The following is a 24,259-nucleotide window of genomic DNA, read 5'->3' on the forward strand; positions in this document are numbered from 1 at the left end:
GGCGCGGGGTGGGGCGCGGGGAGCAGGGGTCGCAGAAGCGCGAGGCTAGAGGCCGACGAGAGCGCGAGCGAAGAGGGTGCGAGTCAGGCCGCCGTCGCACCAGCGCCGTTTACCGTTCCCGTCACGGCCCAGGAGACAGAGGCCGCGGAGGCAGAAAAATGCCCCGCAGTCCTCATCACTGCCCGCACGCCGGCTCACCTGGACTTGCCCACCCCACTCTCGCCGATGATGAGGATCTTCAGAGTGGTCAATACGTCCTCGTCCATCCTGACCCTGCTCCGCTCCGAGCCCAGCTGGCCAACCCTGTCCGCCTCTCACCCCTTCACCGCGGAGGGCTGCCTGCGCATGCGCACCTCTCGATGGCTGCCACCTTCTTTTCACACCGGGTGTTTGGGTTGCTGAAGCTCGGGACGCCCGTTCCGCCTTGAGGTAGCTTTGCGTCTGCGCACGCCGGCAGTCCGGCGTCTTTCCGGAGAGGTTGTTCTTCCCGTGCGCAAGCGCAGATGGGGAGAGCCGCGTGTGATCATCTCTCTCTTCTGAAGCTTGAACTCCTCCCCAACCCTGAGACAGCCTTCTTAAGTTTGTGCAATTGGGCGATGACTTGAGTCCAAAGAGTAGGTACAAAGCTTCTTTTATTGCAGCAGTCGCTCATGACAGCTGTATTGCGTTGGGAAAATCATAGCGCTTTGAAGATTATCTTAAATGTAGGTTCAACACTACCATATAATCGTTTTCTCATATTACTTTGCCACCTCAGCCTGTTTCCCCATCTCAGGGAGACAATAATTATTCTTATTTGCTTCTTAGAATTGTTATGAAGACTAAATGAGTTAATGAAGTCTATAAAAGATGCGAGCAAGTTTTAACCTCTTAGATTGAAGAGTACTCTTCACATGTTAATTCACCTTGAAAGGGAAATGTAGACTTCATGTAGATCGGGTGCATATAAATCTGGCGCAATTTCAAACCAACTATTCTTGCTTATAAGAACTGCTTCGTCACAACTGCAGGAATTGTGTGTGTTTTTCTTCTCTGCTACTCTTGGAGTACCAAGTCTCTCATATATACCTAACAAAGTGCCTGGTATATGGCAGACACTCTATAAACTTTAGTTCTCATCCCTTATTTCTTTATACTTTCTGCTAATTTCATATGCAGTAGACATTTGATTAAAGAAAATAAGTAAAACTTAGGAATTAATTAAGGAGTTAATTTGTCAAATAATTTTTAGAGCTCTTCTATCAGATATCCAAATGGTTCCTTCACCTTCTTAAGATCTTTGCTCACATTTCCTTAATGAGCCTACTTCCCTATTCATAATACCAAACTTGTAAATCCCTCCAGCATTCCTTCTACCTCTCTGCATTATTTTTCTACATAACACTTACCTTCTTCTGAAAGATATTCTACTACTTTGTTTACCTATCTAATTTTCCTCAAAGAGAAGTCTCATTAGGGCAAAAATTTTTCTTTTTGTCTGTTTTGTTTACCCATATATCCTCAGTGTCTAGAATGCTTTCTGGCACATAGTATGTTCTAAATAAATAACTGCTCAACGAATTAATTGCAGGTTGTTGAGTTCATAACTAAACTTGGAGAATGATGTCAGTGAGACAACCTCAGTCTCTCTCTGCAGTTTTCTTGCTCATCATTTAACCATTCTTGTCGTTTGAGTTTTAGTTTGTTTTTATCTTCTTAATCTACATACCTTGTCGCCTGTTGTCTTCTTGGATTTACATGGTTTCTTATTCCCACGTACTTTGTCCCAGAGTTATTTCTGTGGCCTAGATTTTTCTCAAGTTCAGGCCAGCATACACAACTGCCAAGATATCTCCACATGAATATGCCCAGGTGAAATATGCCAACCTAAACATGACAGACACTAAACTCACTATCTTTTCCTTTACAATAGTTTTTCACCTGACTTCCTTCTTAATGAATGACATTAACACTCATTTAATTTCTTCTCTCTCACTTCCCACATCTGTTTAGTCCTCACAGATTTACTCCTTTAAGCATGTCTGAAATTTGCCCACCATTTTTATCTCTACCATAACTACTGTGTTCATCATCGTCATCTGTTTGCTGGATTACCACGTTGGCTGCACAACGGCCTTCCTGCCTCTTCTCTCCATTTCCCTCATACTGTGGTACTGCAACCAATTTGGTATTTTAAAATGCTAATTTAATTGAGTTATTCTGCCTTATTCAAGCTATCCAGAGGTTCCTCACTGCCTTTACATGTATTTGTTAGCTTATTGTAAATACTGATATCCCTCTAACCCATCTCTTACTATTGCGTGTCTTACATTCTGTATTTCATCCAGACTAAACTTCTTTCATATTTTGAGTGAACAAAGTTTTGCTTGTCTCCAGGACCTTGTGCATATTGTTCCTTCTGCCTGGAGTACTTTTCCTGTCCTCTCCTCTGCACATACTCTTGCACATTTGCTTGGATAACTCCTATTCATTCTTTGGATCCAGCTCTTGGATTCCTTCCCCTGGACAACTTCCATGGCAGTTTTACCTGTTTCTCTTATGTGTTCCACTAATAGCCTATACTTCTACTGTGGTGTATATCCCACAGTATTATATTTTTACCTCTCTGTTCTCCTACCAAAAAGTATGCTCCCGGAAAGAAGAATCGATTAATGTCCTGTCATTGTTTCGGATTCAGCATTGAGTACAATGTCTAATCTTAAGAGTAGTTACTCAAAAAGTGTTGATGTAAAATTCCCAAATCAGCCTTAGGAATTTGGAACAATGTAGTCTACTTGTTTATATAGGCTGAGATGTCTCTTGAATCTCTATCTTGAACATTAGAGCTGGAGGAAAAAATGATCAAATAATTTCTAGTGCACACCCATTATCAGGTCCTGCTAGGCAGAAAGAAAGCACTTATGCACAGATTAACAAGGTAGTTTTACCTACTAAATGAGTTATGTAGACAATAAATTCATCAGAAGTTCAGCCAAGAGTACAGTCTTCCTCAGTATGGGAGATTGGTTCCAGGATCCTCTGTGGACACTAAAATCAGTTCCTTATGTAAAATGGCATAGTATTTGCATATAACCTATGCATTTCTATATGATTAAACATGTCTAGATTACTTATAATGCTTAACACAATGTAAATGCCATGTAAATAGTTATTATACTGTATTTGTTAGGATATAAGAAAAAAAAGTGTACATGTTCAGTACAAATGCAGTTTTTTCTGAATATTTTCAATCTGCAGTTAGTTGAATCCAGAGATATGAAACTCAGAGACCCAGAGAGCTGGCTGTAGTTTGTCACTGAATCTTAGAACAACCAGAAAAGTATTCATGAAGGAAGCAAGACTTAAAAGAAGGGTACAATTTAGACAAGCATGACGGACAGGGGCCTATACTGCTAGAGATGGAATACATGGAATGAAAGGACTCACCTGACAGCCATGGAAATTTTATGGAAACAAATGGGAAACAAATAGAGGTAGACTGGGGACAACTTTGACTGCTAATCTAAGGCGTTTGTGCTTTATTTTAAGGACAGCTGGGTACCAGAATATCTTTGGCAATAGTCTTTCTTTTTGTTTGTTTGGCATTGCTGGTGATCAAGACCAGAGATTCATATATGTTAGGCAAAATGCTCAACTGTTGAAAAGTCTACCTATCATATAATTCCAACTATATGCCATTCTAGAAAAGGTACAACTGTAGAGATATTAAAAAGATCTGATCTTTTTAATTTCTGAATTGTGGGGAGGGAGGAACCAATAGGCATAGCATGAAGATTTTTAAGGTAGTGAAAGTATTTGGCATGATAATATAACAGTAATAACATGTCATATGCGTTTAGCTAAGTCCATAAATTGTACAATCCCAAGAGTGAACCCTAATGTAAACTATGGTCTTTGGAGGATAATGATGTTGCCTCATCAAATGTAACGAATGCAGCACTCTCGTGGCAGATGTTGAGAAGGGGCAGTCTATGCATGTGTGGGGAAGGAGGTATATAAGAAATCTCTGTACTTTTCGATTTTGTTGTGAACCTAAAATTTTTCTGAAAAATAGAACGTATTATTTTTTTAAATGGTAAGATATCCCATTAAGGATACCAAGAAATAAGAATGGTGTAGGAGACTGAGAAAGATTACAAGTTCTGCTAACCAGCAAGGAGAACACAGGGAATATTGAGATTTAGGGTATCAATTTGCATAGTTTGAGCTTGTTTTATTCCAAGGCTAGTGAAGCATTTTGATGGACCAGTTATATCACTAATCCTTCTGTATAGTACTAATAGTCATCATCAAAAGGGCTAACTTTGTGAATTATAAAATGGTTATTTCCCAACAGTTTATAGAAATACATGTTTTTAAATACCCTATTTTATGCTAGTAATTCAGGTTAAAATTTTTACTTAAAGTTATGATGATTTGCTTGCATTTTTGTCTTATTTTTCCCATGTGTTAATATCTAGAACACTAATAAAATACTTTGAAGGTACACAAACAAGAGAAGTACCTACAAAGTATACCTTCATTTTTTAAAAAAGAAATTTGCATTAATTTCCTTAAATTCTTGACTCTCTTCGATATTTTAAAATATTTGACATATTTTGGCATAAATATATTTAAAATTCATAGAGGAAGACTTCTACTTTTTCATCCCAGTCTACTCTGAGAAGTCCATTCTTTGAATACCTTGACCTCCTAAGTTTCAGTCTTTCTTAGTTTAAATTACTTTTCAAATTCTGTTTCTATTAAGTTTCCCAATTTCATCAAGATGATAAAAATAAAAAATTCTCTTATTTATATTTTAATTCTGTAGCTCCTCCAAAGTGTTATCATATCTATAAATTATTGAAAATTATAATAGAAAATATGGTAGTCTTTACTTTAGAATGGTTTTAAACATAGAGACATAGAATGGTTTTAAACCTAGAGACATAGATAAGTACACAAAATAAACATTGCATTGATAGTACACTCCAATACACAATGTGGCCAATGTTTAACAATGCGTAATTCAAGATGATATGTTTTAGATCAGGTTGAGGAAGTTTCCTTGTACTACAGGTTTTTGAGTTTTTATTGTGAGTGGTTGTCGATTTTGGCCAAATACTTTTTCTGCATCAGTTGATAAGAACATGTGGCCTGTTAAGGCAGTGGATTACATTGATGGATTTATATTTATGACTATTGAACCAGGCTTACATTCTAGATAAACCACAGTTAGTGTTGGTATATGATTTTTTAAAAATATTACAGTATTCAATTTGCAAATATTTTCTTGAGGATTTTGAGGTGATATTGGTCTGTAGTTTCTTTGTTTATGCAGTAGTAGTCTAATTTTGGTATCAAGAGTAATGCTGATCTAATAAAATGAATCAGGAAGTGTTTGTTCTCTTTTCTGTTTTCTGGAAGAGATTGTGGAGATTTGACCTAAACTCCATTTTAACTTAACCTCTTCCCTAATTATTTGTAAAATTCACCAGTGAAATAATCTGGGCCTGGAGCTTTGTTTTTGATAGGTTAATATATTAGGAATTGAATAATATTGGTGTTATTCCTTCCTTATATGTTTGGTAGAATTAACCAGGAAAATTAGTCAGTTCTGGAGATTTCTTTTTAGAATGAAATTTAAGTATTTAAGATAGTTTCAGGATTATTTGGGTTATCTATTGCATCTTTAATTAGTTTTGATAGTTTTTTTCCCCAGAATCAGTCCAGTTCATCTTAACTGACAAATTAATGTGAATGGAGTAGGTTATTATCCAAATATATCAGTATATAATGATTTTCCCTTTTTCTTTCCTGATATTGGTAGTGGGTAAGATTAGACATTTTCCTTCCTTCTTTTACCTTTTCTTTTTTGACTAGAAGTTTATCAGTGTTTTTGATCTTTTCAAAAAAATGAGCTTTTTGTTTTTGACTTTCTCTAGATTTTCTGTTTTCAATTTCATTGATATCTATTCTTTTATTATTTCCTTACTTCTGCTTGCTTTAAGTAATTTTGATTTTTCTACTTTCCTATAAGGAAGTTCTAGTTATTGACTTGAGATATTTTTTTTAATATAAGCATTGAAGGCCAGAAAAGTCCCACTGAGTACTGAGTTGGCTACATCCTATAACTACATTCAAATGTGTATTTTTTCATCTTATTTTATTTCAATGCATTTGCTTATTTCTCTTAAGGCTTGATTCTTGACCCATGAATTATGTAAACATGAGTGACTTAATCCCAAGTACTTGGACATTTTTTGTTACCTTTCTGTAACTGATTTCTAGTTTCATTCTATTATGGCTGGAGAACAGTTTCTATGATTTTTATACTTTAAATTGATTAAGATTTGTTTATGAACCAGGATATCAACCTTGGTGAATGTTCATGTGTACTTGAAAGGAATACGTATTCTGCTGTTTGAGGGTGATGTATTCTTTAAATGTATGTCTGATCCAGTTGGTTAATAGTGTTATTCAATTCTTTTACATCCTGGATGATTTTATGTGTTCTATCAGAAAGCAATATTAAAATATTCAACTACAACTATCTATTTCTCTTATCAGATTTTTGTTCAGCTCCATTGGTAGGTGCAAATTTAAGATTGTTTTGTCTTTTTGATTAATTGACCCTTTGTTATTAAGTAGTGTTCTTGCCTATTCCTTTACTCCTTTTCTTTGCTCTGAAGTCTGCTTTGATAAACTGTAATTATTTTAGCTCTCTCTTACATGAAGCTCGCATAATATAGCTTCATATTTAAAATAAGCTTCTTGTAGACAGCATAGAATTAGTTCAAGATATTTTTAATCCATTCTGATAATCTTTGCTTGTAATTGGTATATTTAGACCATTGAATTTGATCTACAATTTTATTATTTAGTTTCTTCTTGTTCCCTGTTTCTCATTCCTCTGTTTCATGTTCCCTGACTTGTTTTGGGTTATTGCACACATTTTAGTATTGCATTTTAATTATATATTTTACCATAGTTTTTAAATATTGCTCTAGGAATTACAATAAACACACTCAACTTTCTACATACTACTTAGAACCAGTTTTACCTCTTCTAGGTGAATGTAGAAATCTTAGAAACTTACATATCTCTGTAATTCCCTCTTACGTTTTAGTTGTCTTACCTCTACCTTCCTTGAAATTCCTGTCACATACTGTTAACATTTTTTGCTTTCAAACATTGAACATATTTAGTGAACAAAAAAGAAAAATAATATTTACCCAGATATTTATCCTTTCTGTTGTGCTTCCTTAATTCCTCATATTATAGATGTATTTAGGGCATTGTTTCTCTTCTGTCTGAAAAATTTACTTTAGTAGTCCTTATTAGGTCTATTGGCAATGAATACTGTTTTTCTAATCTAAGAATGTCTTCCTTTTTCCTTCATTTTATATATATATACATACATATATATATATATATATTTTTTTTTTTTTTTTAACCAGATATAGGATGAACCTTTTCTTTCAGCACTTGAAACACATCTTATTTCTGACCTCCATGATTTCTGAGGACATAGTCATTTGAATCTTTGTTTCTTTATAGGTAACAAGGCATTTTTCTGACTACTTTCAAGATTTTTTTGTCTTTAGTTTACAGTATACATACATACACACATTGTAGTTTATAATAGTTATTCATTATAGTTCATATGATATCTATACTATATATACTCACATATACATATATATTAAATATGTATGCATATGTATATACACACATACATACATATGGGAGACAGAGAAAGTGAGTAATGGATTTCCTTGGGTTTATTTCAGTCAAGGCTTGCTGATTTTTAAAAATCTGTAGGTTTATGTCTTCTGCCAAATTTCAGAATTTTTAACCATTTTGTCTTTATATAGTGTTTGGCACTTTATGTAGTTTTTTTTTCTCTTCTCCTTCTGGGACTTTTGATAACCTGAATGTTAGAACTTTTACTATTGTCCCATAGGTCCCTGAGTCTATGTTATTTTTTTATCTTTTTTTTCCTGTTCAGATTGGATTATTTGAACTGTCTTTATATATATTGGATTTTTGCTCTGACAGCTCTATTTTTTCTATTGAAGTCAATCAATGAGTTTTTAATTTAAGTTATTTTGTATATCAATTCTAAAATTTTTATCTGGTTCTTTCTTAATGTGTTTATTTTCTGAGACTATTTTTTCATTCATTTTAAGAGTATTTCTAATTGCTTGCCAGAGCATTTTTAAATAGCTACTTTAAAGTGTTTGAAAATAACTTCAAAATCTGTATCATCTCAGCATTGGAACATATTCAGTGTCGTTTGAGTTGACAGTTTTGGATTGTATTCCAGACTAATTAGATATTGTTATAAAATATCTAAAATCTTATTTAAATCCTATGAAAAATGTTGGTATTTTCTTTAATCAAGGAGTCTACCTGATTAGGTTGAGGAAACAAATTCCAACCCACTTTCTGTTGGCTGTGGTTCCCCGATCACCACAGTTTTCAGAACCCTTGAAGGGCTATTTAGATCTATACAGTGTATATACCACCCAGTGGCCAATCTAGTATATGGGCTGTGATAAATCTATTCTCCAAGTTTTTGGTATGCTGAACAGGATCAGACTCAATCATATGATCTTGGTGATTATCCCAGGAGTTCATAATCAACTATAAGGAGACACTCCCTTAATCTGCCTAATTGTTTATTTTCTGTAGAAACTCATATCGGACTTCTAGGAAGAAAGCTAGCGGTGCTGTGGACTTATCATAACTAAGCCCATGTCTGTTGTGGGAGGACTGAGAGAGAAAACCAAAACCAAAGGTCTACTGAACAGAGAGGACATTTTTTTAACTCCCTGATATTTTTGCTGGCTGTAGACTCCTATTGCCACTGGCTGCTTTTAATGCTATAGGATTACTTGGAAGCTGGGACACAAGAGAACAAAGAAAATTTTGAAAAAAAGAGGAAACATAGGAGGAGGAGAAGAAAATGGAGATGGTGAGCTCCATACTCTGAGCTCAGAAGTTACTTTCCCACTTCTCAAGTCATTACCAGAGAACTTCTGAGGCTCCATTGCCCGCTTCCAGAGCATTAAGCTTAGACCATTAATGGAGGGAAAGGGAGAAAAGGTAAACTCATTGCTGATTTAGATGTATGACAAATTCTACTCTTCTTTCCAATACCATATGCTACTATTTACTTTTTAAAGTTTTCAAATAGGACTCCTTACATTCTTTCCAGGTTCTATAGCTTAAATTAGTGAGAGAGAGAGGGTGGAGTGTATTTATTCCTTCTTACTTAAAACTGGACCCTTTTTACCAGTTGCTTTTAAGTTTTAGAATTTCATCATAGAATTCCATCATAGGGTTATATCTACTGAGTAACAAAGAATAATCTACCATGACAACAGCTCAAACAGAATACCTGTCAATCATGCATTTAAAACATAATTATTTATTTTCTAGATCTTTCACAATCTTTGATAAACGTGGAAGTCACTGTCAGAGCCTATTTCATAGTATTCTCAACCCAGTTATATTATCAAAGGAATATCCATTTAGGAATAGACTGCCTCCCCTCTGCCTCCAGTGAAGTAGTATTAAGCTGGCCCACCACACATCAAAATCTCTTGCCGTGCTGCTCTTACCTAAGGCTACTTATGTCAGGCATGTAGCCTGACATATAGCTTCAGTGTAGCAAGAGGTGTCGACAAATACACATCATAACAAAGTCTTCAATTCAGAGACTCTGGTTTTTCCCACTCCTGGTGCTATGGTGTCAGTGTCCTATGGATCAAGCCAGCAGGCTGCAACCTGCTTCCGGATTCATTCCTGCAAGTCCTATTGCCTGGGGACTATGTTCTATTCTTCTTCTCTAGCTCTGAGATAATTCTCAGAATGACCTGGCTCTGTAATTAATACTCTTACTTCCCTGTTCCAAAGAAAGCTTGTGTCCTTGTTCATTGTCAAGTTCTCATGTGGCTAAACTGGACTAAATCTGTCAATCTCTGTTAATTTGGTATTTTGATGGTAGAACAATTCTCCTACCTTCTATTTGTGATAATTTCATACCCCTTTTTTATATAAAGGATTTATATAAAAATCCTCTAAATGCATTTGTATCTTAATGTTTTTCCCCTTAATGCATTTACTACCATTTTGGAAAAAAAATTACTGGTGACCAGAACAAGCTTCATTTTTTTCTTGTTCCTAATTCTTTTATTTTAAAATAATTTTAGGTGTCAGGGGTCTTTCCTGGTTCTCCAGACTAACCTGAACTTCTGGGTTCAAGGGATCCTCCTTCCTCAACCTGCTGAAATTGGGACCTGAGGTGCATGCCACCAGGCACAACTTTCTTGCTCCTAATTTTAATGAGAGTAGCTATAAAGTTTCAACTACTGTTTGTTATATGTTATAATTTATTAAAACGGTATATGATCTGTAGGTTTTGTTACATTTTTCTATCCTTAGATATTAATTGATCTTGGTAATTTTTGCTACTGTTCAGCAATATTTTCTGGCATTTTATTTGTGAGTTTGCATATATATATATATATATATATATATATATATATAATCCTGAGACTGATTCATATTTTCCTGTATGTCACTGTCACTTAGAGATGGTGAAGCAAAGCAGGCATTGTTCTATACAACCACAGATATTGTATATAGGCAAATCTTTGTGGAGGATTCATAATGCTAGATTATCAACTCTTTCTTATTAATTTAAATGTGTTTTCCCCCTTCTGCAGTTAGCACTGTCTATATTCCTTGAGAAATCTTTCTCTAAATGTCATTTGCAGGAATTTTATCTCCTATCTCACCAATTCCAGGGGATGGCACATAACTAAGGCACAATTAATCAGCTCACTCCCCTAGTAAAAATGATTTTAATCTAAGGATGGGACATGATTCAACAGGATGAAATTCTAGGATTCTTACTGAAACTGTTAGAAGTGAGAAGTGCATTTTGCAACAGGTGACCAAACATTAAGACTCAGGCCTAGAGGTACTAGGTGCCCTCATGCTATGGTAAATAAAGGACCTAAATAGGCATAATACTCAAAGAGATAAAAGCCAGCTAAGAGATGAAGAGAGAGAGCCCTGGAAATACCAAAATGACCCTCTAGATTGAGTCAGACACACACTTATACACTTGCATGAACTTTCTGTGACATGACTCCTCTTTTAAGGTTGATATTTTTAAGCATACACCTCTGAGCAGAGAATGATATGAGGAACACTCCTTTTATCAAATATGTTAAACATCATACATGAGGTGTTTTTAATATGACATGTTCAAAGACAGGTTTAAGACGCCTTATTGCTCCTCCCTGATTCTTTTCCTCCCACCCAGACATAATTGCTGTCATAAATTCAGTCTTTATTATGCCCACACATGGTGTTATATCGCTACTTCCTGTTTATGTATCACACAGTTTTAAACTGTATAATTTTGTCAACTTATACAGACACTTCTGCAACTTGCCTTTTTCATCCAGTGTTAAGTTTGGGAGATTTAACTATGTTGAGAGATGTAGCTGTTAGTTCATTTCAAGTGCTATATTCTACATTCCATACAATTATGTATTCATCTGTTCTCTCTTTGATGTTTCTGTAGGGGATCAAAATATGCCATCCTAAAATATGTCACATTGGCATGAATGTTAGTTTGAGCTGAAGGCATTTGGGATTCAACAGATGCAGAAAGAATCCTTCCCAGAGCTTCTCTATTAGACCCAAAGCAGAAACCTCTGAGAAATAAGGGCTGAGAATTAAGGACTGCCATAAATCTCCTGGAGATGGTCTATGGCCAGGAAGAGATGGAAAGTTGGTGCTGAGACCTGAACAAATCAACCCCATTCCATTTTTTTACCCCATAAGCATAAGGCATAAGCCCTTGAAAGCCCAAGCATCTTCTCCGTCTTGTCACTTCTTTGTAAGTTTATTGTTCTTTGCTAAGCTGCTCTTTAAATCCAGTTTCTAACCTCCCCTGTGAATTATTTATCACTGCATTTGTCTTGCAAATACGCCCACTGCATATGCTCATAAACTGTTATCCTCTTGTTAACCTGTATATTATCAGTCTAAATCACAGTTCCTCACAGCCAGAGAAACTGGGAGAGTGGAGACTTTTCCAAAGTTTTGATATTTACCCTAAATCAGGTTGAGTGTGAGTGCCCATTACTCTCCAAACAAAAATTCTTCATTGACCCATTCATAACATCTCTAAAAGTTCCCTGTATCTCTGTCTCTTCAAGTTGCCTAAAATCCACAGCATCAAAGTCAATTATGGAAGGCTCTCATAAAGTTATTAGGAAGAGCCAAAGGTGAACTCATCATGTGTTCCACAGAGTGTAGAATTGTTACTACTTTGGGTAGAAGTCTCCTAAAGAGAGGGTCCTGGGTGGAAATAGTGAATAATTCTCTTCATGTGAGACTGTGAAGAAATACAGCAAGCCTGAGCTAGGGGTATTTGGAGAAGACTCTCAGTGTAAGAGCACTAGGCACCTGAGAAGGGTTAGCAGCTTTGCCTTAAGGTGAAACACAAACTATTGACCTTACTAAACTAGTCAGGGCTAATCAGACAGACCTGATTTCAAAGCTTCACTCAATAATTTACTGTGTGATCTGAGGAAAGCTGTTCAAATATTTCAGCCTTGATCATTTGTGGAATGAAATGAATTATACCTACCTTTAAGTGTTGATTGTATTATGTAACATGGTGAATATATGGTGTTGGGTGAATATCAGATCCTCAGGAGGTGGTGTTATTAATTTAGCTATTCCCATTGTTTGAGATTGCCATCAGTGTTGGTGATTTCTCTGGGGGTTTTATTGTATACTGTTTGGTTTGAGCCCAATTTCAAAGATGGGTCTTAAATGTAAGAAGTTTATTGGAATCAGGGAGTATTTTTTCCTTCTGGCAAAGACACTTCTTGGAAGTCTGGAGTAACATCCAATGTGATATTCTCAATGCAGGGAAATATTGGGTTAAAATGAACATGAAAAGCAACTGAAAGGGGAGAATTAAAAAAAAAAATCAAAACAGAAGGAGGCAGAAAGAAAAGGCATAATTCCCAAAAACTTTCTTTGATACTATAGAGAAGGGTTGGATTAGTCAGCTGTGCTTCACTATAATGAAATACCTGACACAGGCTACTTATAAAGAAGAGATTTATTAAACTTCCATTTTTGGAGATTGAAAGTTGAAACAGCATAGCACAAGCTCTATGGCTGCATCACTTCATGGTACAGGCAGCAATAATGGAATCATAGGCAGGAGCAAACATGATTACATCTCAGATCAAGAACAGAGAGATAACAGGAAGGGACAGGCTTGCTCCTTTTATAACAAGTCTCTTGAAAGAATTGCGAAAGAGAGAGAGAGAGAGAGAGAGAGAGAGAGAGAGAGAGAGAGAGAGAGAGAGAGAGAAAGAAAGAGAGAAAGAAAGAAAGAATTACCAAAGGCATCACATGAAAGCTGCCTGGAGGTTGCATGAGAAATACCTCATGCCCCATGACCTAAGCAACTCCCACTGGCCCCACCCCTCAAAGGTTCCACCACCTCCCAATTGTGCTACCCTGGTACCTAGCTTGGGTGGACACCCAAGCCATATTCAAACCATAGCTGGCTTTCAGTAGGGACTGGAGATGTTGGGAGCTGATTTCATATCTGTTTATGAACTCCAGGTTTGTTGACACATCTCCTGTCATGCTTTCTTAAGTCATTGCCCTCCTTTAGTATCTACATCATGCAGGTAGTGGGGCAGGATACAATTTCACAGAAGGTCTTTTGGCTACCACCCTTCCCAGTGATAAAGAGCCAGAGAAAGCAGGCATATGATCAGATTAAAGGAAACAAATATTGATTTTTCTTCTGTCTTTTAATTGTGGGAAGAACACTCAGCACGAGATCTGACCTCTCAACAAAATTTTAAGTGTGCAGTATACTACTGTTAATTATAGAGATGTGTTATGTAGTGGAGCTCTAGAATTTATTCATCTAGCATAACTGAGACTCATTTTTCTTTGTAAGGCAAGCCCTCCCAACAATGCTGACAATGCTGACACATCTCTTAGAACTCATTGCAAATTGAACTTCTAGGATACTCCCTTTCCTTGCCAACCACTTTGAGCAAACAATCTTCTCAATTCATTTTCCTCTCTTAGGACACCACAGCAGATTCAAAGTAAAAGATGTAGCCAGTGAGTGACTGATGATTGTTGGTGGTAAAACTGTCTCCCAAGACAAAAGGGAGCCTCTTGCTTATGTGGCTGTACTTAGGGGTAGCCCTCCAGTCCTGAATCGAATCTACCAAATGAAGGTAGAAGAAGACTTGGCTTCCCTTGAGGATGGATTCTAATGAACAGATCTTCATGGCAGGAATTCTGGGTCATCTGATCATTCCTACCCAGTGTACAATGAAATATTAGAAATAATGGAGGTAGTCTGTCAGTTTCTGATAACCTTAAGGGTAATCCTTTAACTAAATGCAAAAAGTCCTACCTTGTGTTCAAAGGGTAACTGGAGATTCCAATTTGGGCTGAAATTTTAGTTATCTTCTGGTATTGCTGATATGCTTAAAATTGAGATTGAAGGGAGCTCCAGGAGAGGTTGAGAAGTTGTAATGCTTTCCAACACGAGTTATACTTTAGAGATACCCAGTACTTTAAGACAATTGATACTGGATGCCATTTCTCAAAATATTCTGATGTCTTGATCTAGTGTGGGTCCTGAGGGATATTTTGCTTTTGTTTTATTTAATTCTATGGGTAATTTTATGTAGTTCCAGAGGTAAGATCCACCAGGGTAGAGAATTCCCCCAAACTTCAGGGGCAACATGTGCAGAGATGATTACAGTATAAAATAATGGTGGTGGTGATTCTGAGAACAATAAACTTCACACACAGTGTAAGATCTGATGGCAGAGCTGTAACCACTAATTAAAATATATCATGTCCATTGAAACTGCCATTGTTCTGAATAAGTGCCCCTGGAAGGCCCATGTTTGATCACCTTGCCTATAGTGCTATTGGGAAGTGGTGGAACCTTAAGTGGCCTGGTGGGAGGAAGTTAGGTCACAAGGAGCGTGCCCTTGAGGTGAGGATATTGGAACCCTGATCCCTTTTCCTCCGTTTCTCTTACTGGATGTCATGAGGTGAGTAGCTTTTTTTCTACCATGTGCTCCTTGTCATGATAGGCTGCCTTGCCAATGCTGCCTTGCCATAAGCTCAAAATCAAAGGAAAAAACCAACCATACAATGAGACCTCTGAAACTATAAGACAAGATAAATATTTCCTTCTCCTAAGTTGATTATCTCAGGTATTTTGTCACAGTGATAGAAAGTTAACTAACATAAAACCCAAAGAAAATTGAGGGTTCTTAGGTAACTAGAAGAGAACCTCACCTAAGAAAGATTGATGTACTCTGAAAAACACCAAGACAGGGATCTATGATGTTTCTGTTTACTTCTTGAAACCCTAAACCACAATATGAATATGATATATTTTTCAATAACTTGATAACAAACTAAGCAATTGTGTCTCATGGATGAATGTATGATTGAATGCAGTAATAAAAGCACGTTATTCATTGCAAATCTCTTGGTTAGAGAGTATATTCTTGCATATGCAAACTGTCACTAAAAATATTTAACTGATTGGTAAAGGGAATAAGTAGGCTTCTGGAATGCTTGTAATATTGTTTGTTGTTCTGGATGCTGGTTACACGAGTTTTTCCAGTTAATAAAAATTAATAGAGATGTATGCTTACAAACTGTACACTTTTCAGTATGTAATTTACTTCAATATAAAGTATTTAAAAATTAAACACAGGGGAAAAACTTGAAAAAATGAATAAAAACCTCTTCTTTTCAAGGTGTCTGTGGGAGGTTGGCTAGGTAATTCTTATCATTGGGAGAAGAAATGTCAAAATTGAATTCTTCCACCTAACAGAGCTTCAGAGAAGTTAGATGGGGATGGGTTACAGAAGAAAGAAATTGTAAAGTCTTTGTCAGTTCTTCAGTGCTATACAGGGTGAGCGAGTGACCTTTTGGAGAAGTGATGAATGTGTCTTTAAACATGCAGAGATAAACCCCAGCATGAGGAGGACAAGCTAACAGCTTTACTCTGTAAATAAAGGGAAACTAATTTAGGAGAGAGCAAAAGAAGGAGGGACATAGGGAATCAGTGATGAAGAGAGTACTTAAGGGAAAGCTTGAGCTGTGTGATGGCAGATTAGATAGTTCCTGAGAACAAGACACCTGAAAGAATTGGAAATGCATCCTTGAAGATGCAGTGACCAAAGGACTTTTAAGAAAATGTGTATCTAATATTTAATTTCAAATTTATTTATGTGATTGCATACCCTTCATTGCTGAAAATCCTCAGTAATATTTGCTACTGTACCTATCCTGATACTTAGAATATTCTTCTGTATATTCCTACTTTTACCTAATGATACTTTTAATCCCAAACCAGAAAGATAGATGAGCCTATAACTGAATGACTTACAGCAATTGTGTCTGATAGTACCTATCAAACTAATCACTAATTGTGATAGTGCCTCTTATAGAATATTGAACTATATTTAAATGCTGATACATGCTGTATTGATCTGTTTTCCATTGCTATAAACACCTGAGGTTTGACACTTCGTAAGAGTTTTGTTTAACTCACAGTTCAGAAAGTTCAAGGCATGGTGCTAATACTGGCTCAGCTCTGGTGAGGACTTCATGGTGGATGGCATCATGGTGGAAGCATGTACCAGGAGAGATCACATGGCAAGATGGGATTTCACAGACAGACCAGGGTAGGGCCAGGCTTCCTCTTTTATAAAAGCCTCTCATAAGAACTAACCAGGGTCCATGCAAACTATATCAGTTCCTTCCTAGTGAAGCACGCTCAACAACCTAACTACTTCCCACTAGGTTCCACCTCTTAAAGGTTCCACACCAGATTTCAAAATTGCCTCACTGAGGAGCATACAAGAATCCTTTGGAAAGACAAACCATATTCAAACCATATCATAGGCCTGAAACTTGGTGATTTTGAACCAGACTCTTAAACTGTAAAATGGAAAAGTATGACAGTACCATGAAAAAATGACTGGGGCCCTTATGATATAGCTAGTTCTCACACATAGATTATAATTGCTACTCTTAGCTTCAAGTATAAATGATCAGTGTTTCACAGGGAGCTGTGATGTGGGATGGATAGAGTAGTAAAACCTGAAGTCAGATGGTCAACTGTATTCCTTGGGAAAGTTGCTTAACATTTCTAAACTTGTTTCCTCCCCTGTAAAATGGTGGAAAATAACTCCCAGGTAAAGATTCTGTGAGTTATAAATGAAAGAATATATTTAAAGTAAGTCATTTAGCAGACAGCATATAGTAAATACTTAGTATTTACTTCCTTCCTTCTCTGTCTTACATAATATTGTATGAATATGTTATAAATTGCAAAGTGTCAAAAAGAATTGTTAGAAAACTATTGAATTTTTTGACCATTTACTCACAAACTATTTCTTCTTAACAACAAATTTCAAGAAGCAGAAAGAGTATTTTTGTATAGTAAATTAGTGTTTTTAATGCAGTGATTTTCAACCAGGATTAGTTTTGCCTTCCAAGAATCATTTGGTGAAGTCTGCAGACATTCATTTTTTACAGTTTGGGGATTGTACTGACATCTAGTCAGTAGAGACAAGGGATGCTGCTAAATATCCTACAATGTACAGGACAGCCTCCTACAACAAAGGACTATCCTAACTCAGAATGTCAATAGCACCACTGTTGAGAAATCCTGTTTTGGCAGAAAGACTAGTTAGTCTGGTAGGCTTTGGTTTCAATTTTGTCAAGTTCCTATGCACATATATACATTCCTTAGCCTTAACAACATTCACTCTTTAGCCTGTGAACTTTCAAAAAGAAAAGTGAGAAGATTCATTTCTAAGGTGATCCTGTGCTTACATGTTCATGAGTGCCTGTTACATCAATGCAAAACTTGTGTTCTGCCCCAGAGAAGTCTAGAGAACTCTCTCATTAGACATTCTTCTCCATACCCCATTAGAAGATGTATTACATTTTGTAAATGTTACCATTTTGAAGACCTGTACAGTCCTGCCTGTCTCAAGCAATACTTAGTAAAGCAAATTCCACCTTTTTCAATTCATTCCATGACTCAACATTGTGGATGAAGCACTTTCCAGTAGAGAAAATGATTGTTTCAGAGTAAGAGCCCTTTTCCTTACCAATCCTAAATCTTTTTTTTTTTCCTAAATCTTAATTTTAAAAATCAGAATGAAAGAAAAGAGTGAAAAGATTGCTCAGATACATTTCTGTTAACCGTAATTTTCAGAAATATTCTTCCCAGCTATAAATCTAAAAGAGGGTGTAGCTAGCATTTTGAGTCAACAGCTTGTGTTCAGCTTCTTCATCTCCTATAGTTCCTGCTGTTACTGCTGTCATCCTGTCACTGCTCCATGACAGGGTCCTGAGGTCCAATAAGAAGGTCAGAGCCAGGTTGGCCAAAGATGCTGGGAAAACAGGGTACAACAAGCAGCACAGAGTCCTGTTTGTTATTTACTTTGAACTTTCATAACACATTATTTATTTTATCTTTCCAACAACCAACTGGTGTAGACAAGATAAATATCATCATCCCCAGTTTATACATGAAAAATCTATAAAGTGTGTTTTGCTCTAAATCATGCAACTAAGCGTCGGGAATCCAGGTCTTCCAACTCTTGAGTTTTTTACACTATAGTAAACAAAATTATAAAGTTTACCGTGTGCTTTTTTCTTTCCAGTTCTAAATTTGATTCATTTGTCTCAACTGCAGAATTAGAGAGAATTGGACATATTGACCTGGTGTAGTGTGGACCCACAGAAAAGGGCAGAACTCTTCCAGAACAAATATATCTTAGCTTGCAGGTGTTCTCCAAACCAAAGATTATCTGTCCTACAAAAGTGTCTTTGGGAAATTACTCATTTCCTATAAAGTCATTTCATAACATAATTAATCATTTTGGATGGATTTTTCAAAATTAGTCTTTATTTATTTGCTTAATTTCACCCATTACTCTAAACCATATTACTATGATTTAATGTACTAGTCAAGATGATTATTTCAAACATTTGAAAATTAGCAATGTCATGATCTGAATGTATATGTGTATTTCCTCCATCAACTCTAAGAGAGCTATTCACTCTTCCTTGGTCTTTTAATTCCCCTAACTACTTCTTACTTGAACATTCATTGTAAGTTTATGCAGAACATAAAGATCTTTTTTCTTTCTGAGAATGTAGAGTCATGCTTGTGCCAGTTGTAGGAAGTAATTTTGATGGTAGCTTTATGTGTGCACAGGTAATTTTAGTTGTACTTTTGTTTGTTTGGGGAGGAGTTAAAAGTTTCAGAACTAATTTAGTACTATTTAAAGTTAGGATTCTTTTAATATATAAAATTGTAACTTGTCTATAACTATGATGGACAAAACCAATAATGTAATATTCCTATAGCAGTGTGTAACTTCTGAATTAGGAATATATATACCTTCTAACTTCTACAAATATAACCCAGTTATATTGTTATTATTCATTTTTGCTGTTGTGGTTTATAATTTCATAACTTCAAAGACATAGCAAAACTCTGAGTGAATAGATGTGATTCATTCTCTTCTCCACAATAAAGGAGGCTTCAGCTTAGAAAAAAAAAATATTCTGTTCTGGAATCTTCTAGGAGAAAACAGGAACATAGTTATTTTAGGAGTCACTATAAACCTAAAAGAATTCAGCAAAAAGGGGATCAAATATGTCACTGGATGAAGCTCACTTGCTTGAGCTCACCAGCTCTTTTGTATTTCAATTCTTGCCTATCTTTGAACTATAAAGACTTTCCTTCTTGTACCTGAATACTTATTTTCTCTTTTTCATTTTTTAAGATAGTAAAATTTTTATTATTGCTAATAAATTTCTGCTTTGTTGTACAAGTTTTTGGGACCACACAAACCAAACCAAAAATCAGTTCTTTCTCACACATGTGCAAATATACATCTGTGTTTTGAGCTGTTACCCATATAGAAAATGTACATGCATATTAACAAATAGTTTAAAAATTAAACCCCATTGCAACCATCATGTAGGTTACAAAACAGAAATTTTGATCACTGTAGCAACTGCCCCAGCAGTCCTTCCTACTCCCAACCCCTGCCTCTTCCATAGAGGCCACTGCTATTCCAACTTTTATGCTAATCATTTCCTGCTTTTCTTTATAGTTTGAATAAATATTTGTAATATGCATCTATATCGTGTGTAGCTTTAATTTAATTTCATTGCTGTGTAAGATTTATCTTATAAAATGACTACACTTTGTCCTTTCTGCTGATGATAAACATCTGTTTCCAGTTTTGATCAATTTTATCAATAAAAGTACTGTGACCATGTATCTAGACTGTACATGTATCTAGCATATGGCTAGGAGTGAAGCTTCTGAGTCACAAGGTAGGCATAACACTACATACAGTGTTAAAATATTTTCCAAAGTAGTTGCGCCAGTTTAATTCTTGTCTGTTGTACTCGTTAGGGCTTGCAGTTCCACTTCCTTGCCAACTCTTGGTATTGTGAGACCTTACACTTTCTGTTAATCATGTAGCAACTTAGATAACTAAATGGTTCTAGGAAAACAAAGTTCTGGGTATCATTCTTGTAACTTTTCAGTACATTCAAAACTATTTACTAGGAAGATCTCAGTGCTCAATCTGGGCTAACATTCTCAACAAGTGGAGTTCTGCTTACCACATGTCTAGATATTTGAAAATATGAGTCAAGTGAATGAACAGTGAAGTCCAAAAAAACCTATTTGATGATATTGTAGTTGTATCTCATTATAACATTACCTACATTTCCTTGATCCCTAATGAGATTGAGATATTTTTCCTATCTCTTGGCCATTTTGATTTCCCCTTTTGTGAAGGACCTAAGTGCCTGTTTGGAGTCTTTTGCCCATTTTTAGCATTCTTTATGATTTCTCAAAGAAGAAATTCTCAAAATGTTCTGAATACTAGCCCTCTGTCAGTTCTACACAGTTAAAAATATTTACTCCTATACTAAGCTATACTTATTACTGCTTTTATGGTTTTAAAAATGATACCCTTAATTTCAATATAATTGAGTTTTTATATCTTTTCCTTTTTGTGTTTTTAGGTTTTGGGATCATGTTTAAGAAGTTCTTCCTTTCTCTTAAGCAATAAAGGTAGTTACCTTTATTATCTTCTAAAATTTTATAAATTTGTCTTTTCCATTTTGGCCTTAATCTGATTAGATTCAATTGATATATATATATATAAATATATATAAAATTGATATATATATATATATATATAAATATATATAAAATAGAGATTTAATTTCATTTTATTCCATGTGGACATCCAATTATTTCAGAAATTTTATGGAAAGAATCTTCTTTCTCATTCCATCACTTCTGTCAATATAGTAAGGTCCATATATGTGGAGGATCATTTGTGATCTTTCTACTTCGATCCGTTTACAAGTCATCTAACTATTAGAGCTTTAAAATTATCTTAATATCTAATAGAGGAAAACCTCCTACCATGCATTTCTTTTTTCAGAACACCTTGGCTACTTTTGTCTTTAAAAGTTTTCATAGACATTTTAAATTTAGGCTTATTTTTTTTTCTTTATTTTTCTGGTACAGAGGATTGAATGGAGGAATGCTTAACCACACAGGCCTTTTTTTTTTTTTTTTTTTTTGAGACAGGGCCTTGCTAAGTTGCCAAGGCTGACTTTGAACTCATAGTCCACCTGCCTCAGCATCCTGAGCCACTGGAATTACAGGCAAGGCCACTGTGCCCGGTTTCCTTTTTTCTTTTGTATACATTTTACCATCAATTTTTCAAATTTCACAAGTATGCACATACATCAGTTGGAATTGTTCCTGAGATTTTACTGAAAAATATGTTATTGATATCATTTTGAATGTATGAATCAGTTTTGTAAAAATTTAGTCTTTGCATTATTGAATCTTTTAATCTATGAAGTTTTTTTTCAATTATTTATTTATAAATGTCTCAATTAAGTTTTTCAATTTATCCCATGAAGATTTTATATATATTTAGTCATATTTATTTCTAGATAATTATTTCTGTTTGATGCTATCACCTGGTTTGCAGAAATGCAATTGAAGTTTATGTACTGATTTTTATATAGGGTTATCTTGCTAAACTCTCATTAACTCTAATATTTTATCTGTGTGTCATGTCATTTCATCTATGAACAACATATCCAAGAAAATGACTTCTGGAAGTTTTATTTCTTTCCAGTCACTAAAACTGAACTTTATCTTGTTTTGTTGCTCAGCTTAGCGTCAATACTAATTTGTTGAATCAAAGAGATGATAATGAATAGTCTGTCTTTCCTTGAACTCAAGGAAAACTCTTAATGATTCACCATCAATATGATGATTCTGGAAGATTTTTTTGTTGTTGTGGGGGGTAGGCTACAAATATTTTTTTTCTGTTCCACAATTACTGAGAGTTTTTAATTAGTGAATGTTAATGAATTTCATCAAATACTTTTTTCTGAATATTTTCCAAATTTGCAATTATTATAAGATTTATATCCTTTGTCAATAAATTACACGTATTGGTTTACTAATATTAAATTTGCATTTTTCATATGAACCCATGTAGTGAGGGATTTTCCTGTATATGTAGTACTCATTTTGGTTTGTTGGGATCTTTTCTTTTCTGTATGTCCTTGTCAGGTTTTAGTATCAAAGTTATGCTGGTTTCACAACAGAAATCTTCCCCCTTCTTTTTCCTATTGTCTGAGAGATTTTATGCAAGATAGTTTTGACTTTCTAAACCATAAGAATGTCCCTCTGCTTGTAATCTCTGTATTAGCTTTCCATCTCTGTGACAAAAATACCTGACAAGAACAATTGAGAAGAGGAAAAGTTCATTTTGGGCTCACAGCTGCAGAAACCATTTAGTCCATGGTCATCTGACTCCATTGTTCCAGGCTTGAGTAAAGCAGAACATCATGTTGGAAGGGAATGGCAGAGGAAAGCTATTCTAGTGGCATACCACTACCTGCTACAGTGTGGCTAGAATTTTAGGAATTTTTCTGTTTGAATAGACAGGAAAAAAGCAGTTGTGGCAGGGCTGGAAGTGGGTAGGTGGAGGGGGCATCTGACCAGTTTAAAACAGAGCCTGTGTGCAGAAAGTAGAGTACTGGGTACATGTACAGTATTGAACCCATGAGAACACCTTGTTCGGGGAAGGCAGTAGAGGTGAGTCAAAGTCTTTTCCTTTATTGCCGTTACCCTGCTGCTCAGGTTAGAATTCAGAGCACACATAGTGTGCCTCTGCCCATGCCCCAGTGATATGATAGTGGGAATTGTGGAATTTGTGCTCAATTTTTGTAGTCTTTTCTCCTTCCTCCTGTATTTTCCAGTATTGTTTCTAATTTTATCTTTCTGAATTTTCTTTGGTATTTTAATGGGAGAGTTGGAAAGTTCATATCAGGCAAATAAAATCTGGATTTTTTTTTTCATACAGGGAATAAAGGAAAGTTGGAAAAATTTTACAGAGGATAGCCATATACCCACCAACCAGATTCTACTTAAAGTATTGTTTTTACTTATTAATGATACATTTTTAGATGTTCATTATGACATATTGACATATTTCAGTTTAATTCAAGCACGTTGTCATTAAGCATATTCTCAGCATAAGCATTAGGTGTGCTCTAAAATATTAATAATAAAATAATTAACCAGAGAGATAAAAATAGGAGTATATATCAGCAGGCTGTAAATATGGCTATATTATATTAATAAATGGAGGACCAAAGTGGTTGTTTTAATAACTCATGTTTTAAAAAACTGTGATAGTGTGTTGAATGATTTTTAAGATTATCTACTTCATTCCATAGATAAAAGTAGGCTATACAAAGTGGAAAAGAGAAATAACATGACCTGGAAGTCCACTGGGGGGAGCTATATTGTCCCACATAAAAATTTACCTAAAACAATTCATTCTTGAAAAGCAAAGAATCTCCTTTAGTAGATTTTTTTTTCTTTTTCAGTGCCAGGGATTGAACCCAAGGTCTGGCACATGCTAAGCAAATGTTCTTCAATCCAGGTACAGCCTTCCAGTCCCCTTGTAGATCATTTTTTAAGAATATCATGTAGTCATATCATCTCATGCCAGGTGATATGAAAACAAGATTCTTCTTGTCTTGTGATTTATTATTTTTTCAATATTTCCATGAT

The 24,259-nt window shown here is 35.4% G+C and overlaps 1 protein-coding gene and 1 long non-coding RNA gene across 3 annotated transcripts in view; one reads left to right on the plus strand and one right to left on the minus strand.

Moving 5' to 3' along the window:
• The window catches only part of RAB18 (RAB18, member RAS oncogene family), a 43,998-nt gene extending 43,595 nt beyond the window's left edge, over positions 1 to 403 (minus strand). For both annotated transcript variants that reach the window (XM_079106928.1, XM_079106927.1), the window contains exon 1: positions 199 to 403. In XM_079106928.1, the coding sequence (XP_078963054.1) occupies positions 199 to 266 (68 nt within the window). In that variant the 5' untranslated portion in view covers positions 267 to 403. The remainder of the gene's footprint in view (positions 1 to 198) is intronic.
• A 123-nt stretch (positions 404 to 526) lies between these two features.
• LOC306641704 overlaps positions 527 to 24,259 on the plus strand; it is a 28,482-nt gene continuing 4,749 nt past the window's right edge. Inside the window, exons 1-3 of the long non-coding RNA XR_013758248.1 lie at positions 527 to 614; positions 23,544 to 23,612; positions 24,073 to 24,128. This is a non-coding gene — a long non-coding RNA (uncharacterized lncRNA). The remainder of the gene's footprint in view (positions 615 to 23,543; positions 23,613 to 24,072; positions 24,129 to 24,259) is intronic.

The sequence above is a fragment of the Sciurus vulgaris genome (assembly GCF_902686455.1).
Source record: "Sciurus vulgaris genome assembly, chromosome: 12".
In the NCBI taxonomy this organism is placed as follows: domain Eukaryota; kingdom Metazoa; phylum Chordata; class Mammalia; order Rodentia; family Sciuridae; genus Sciurus; species Sciurus vulgaris.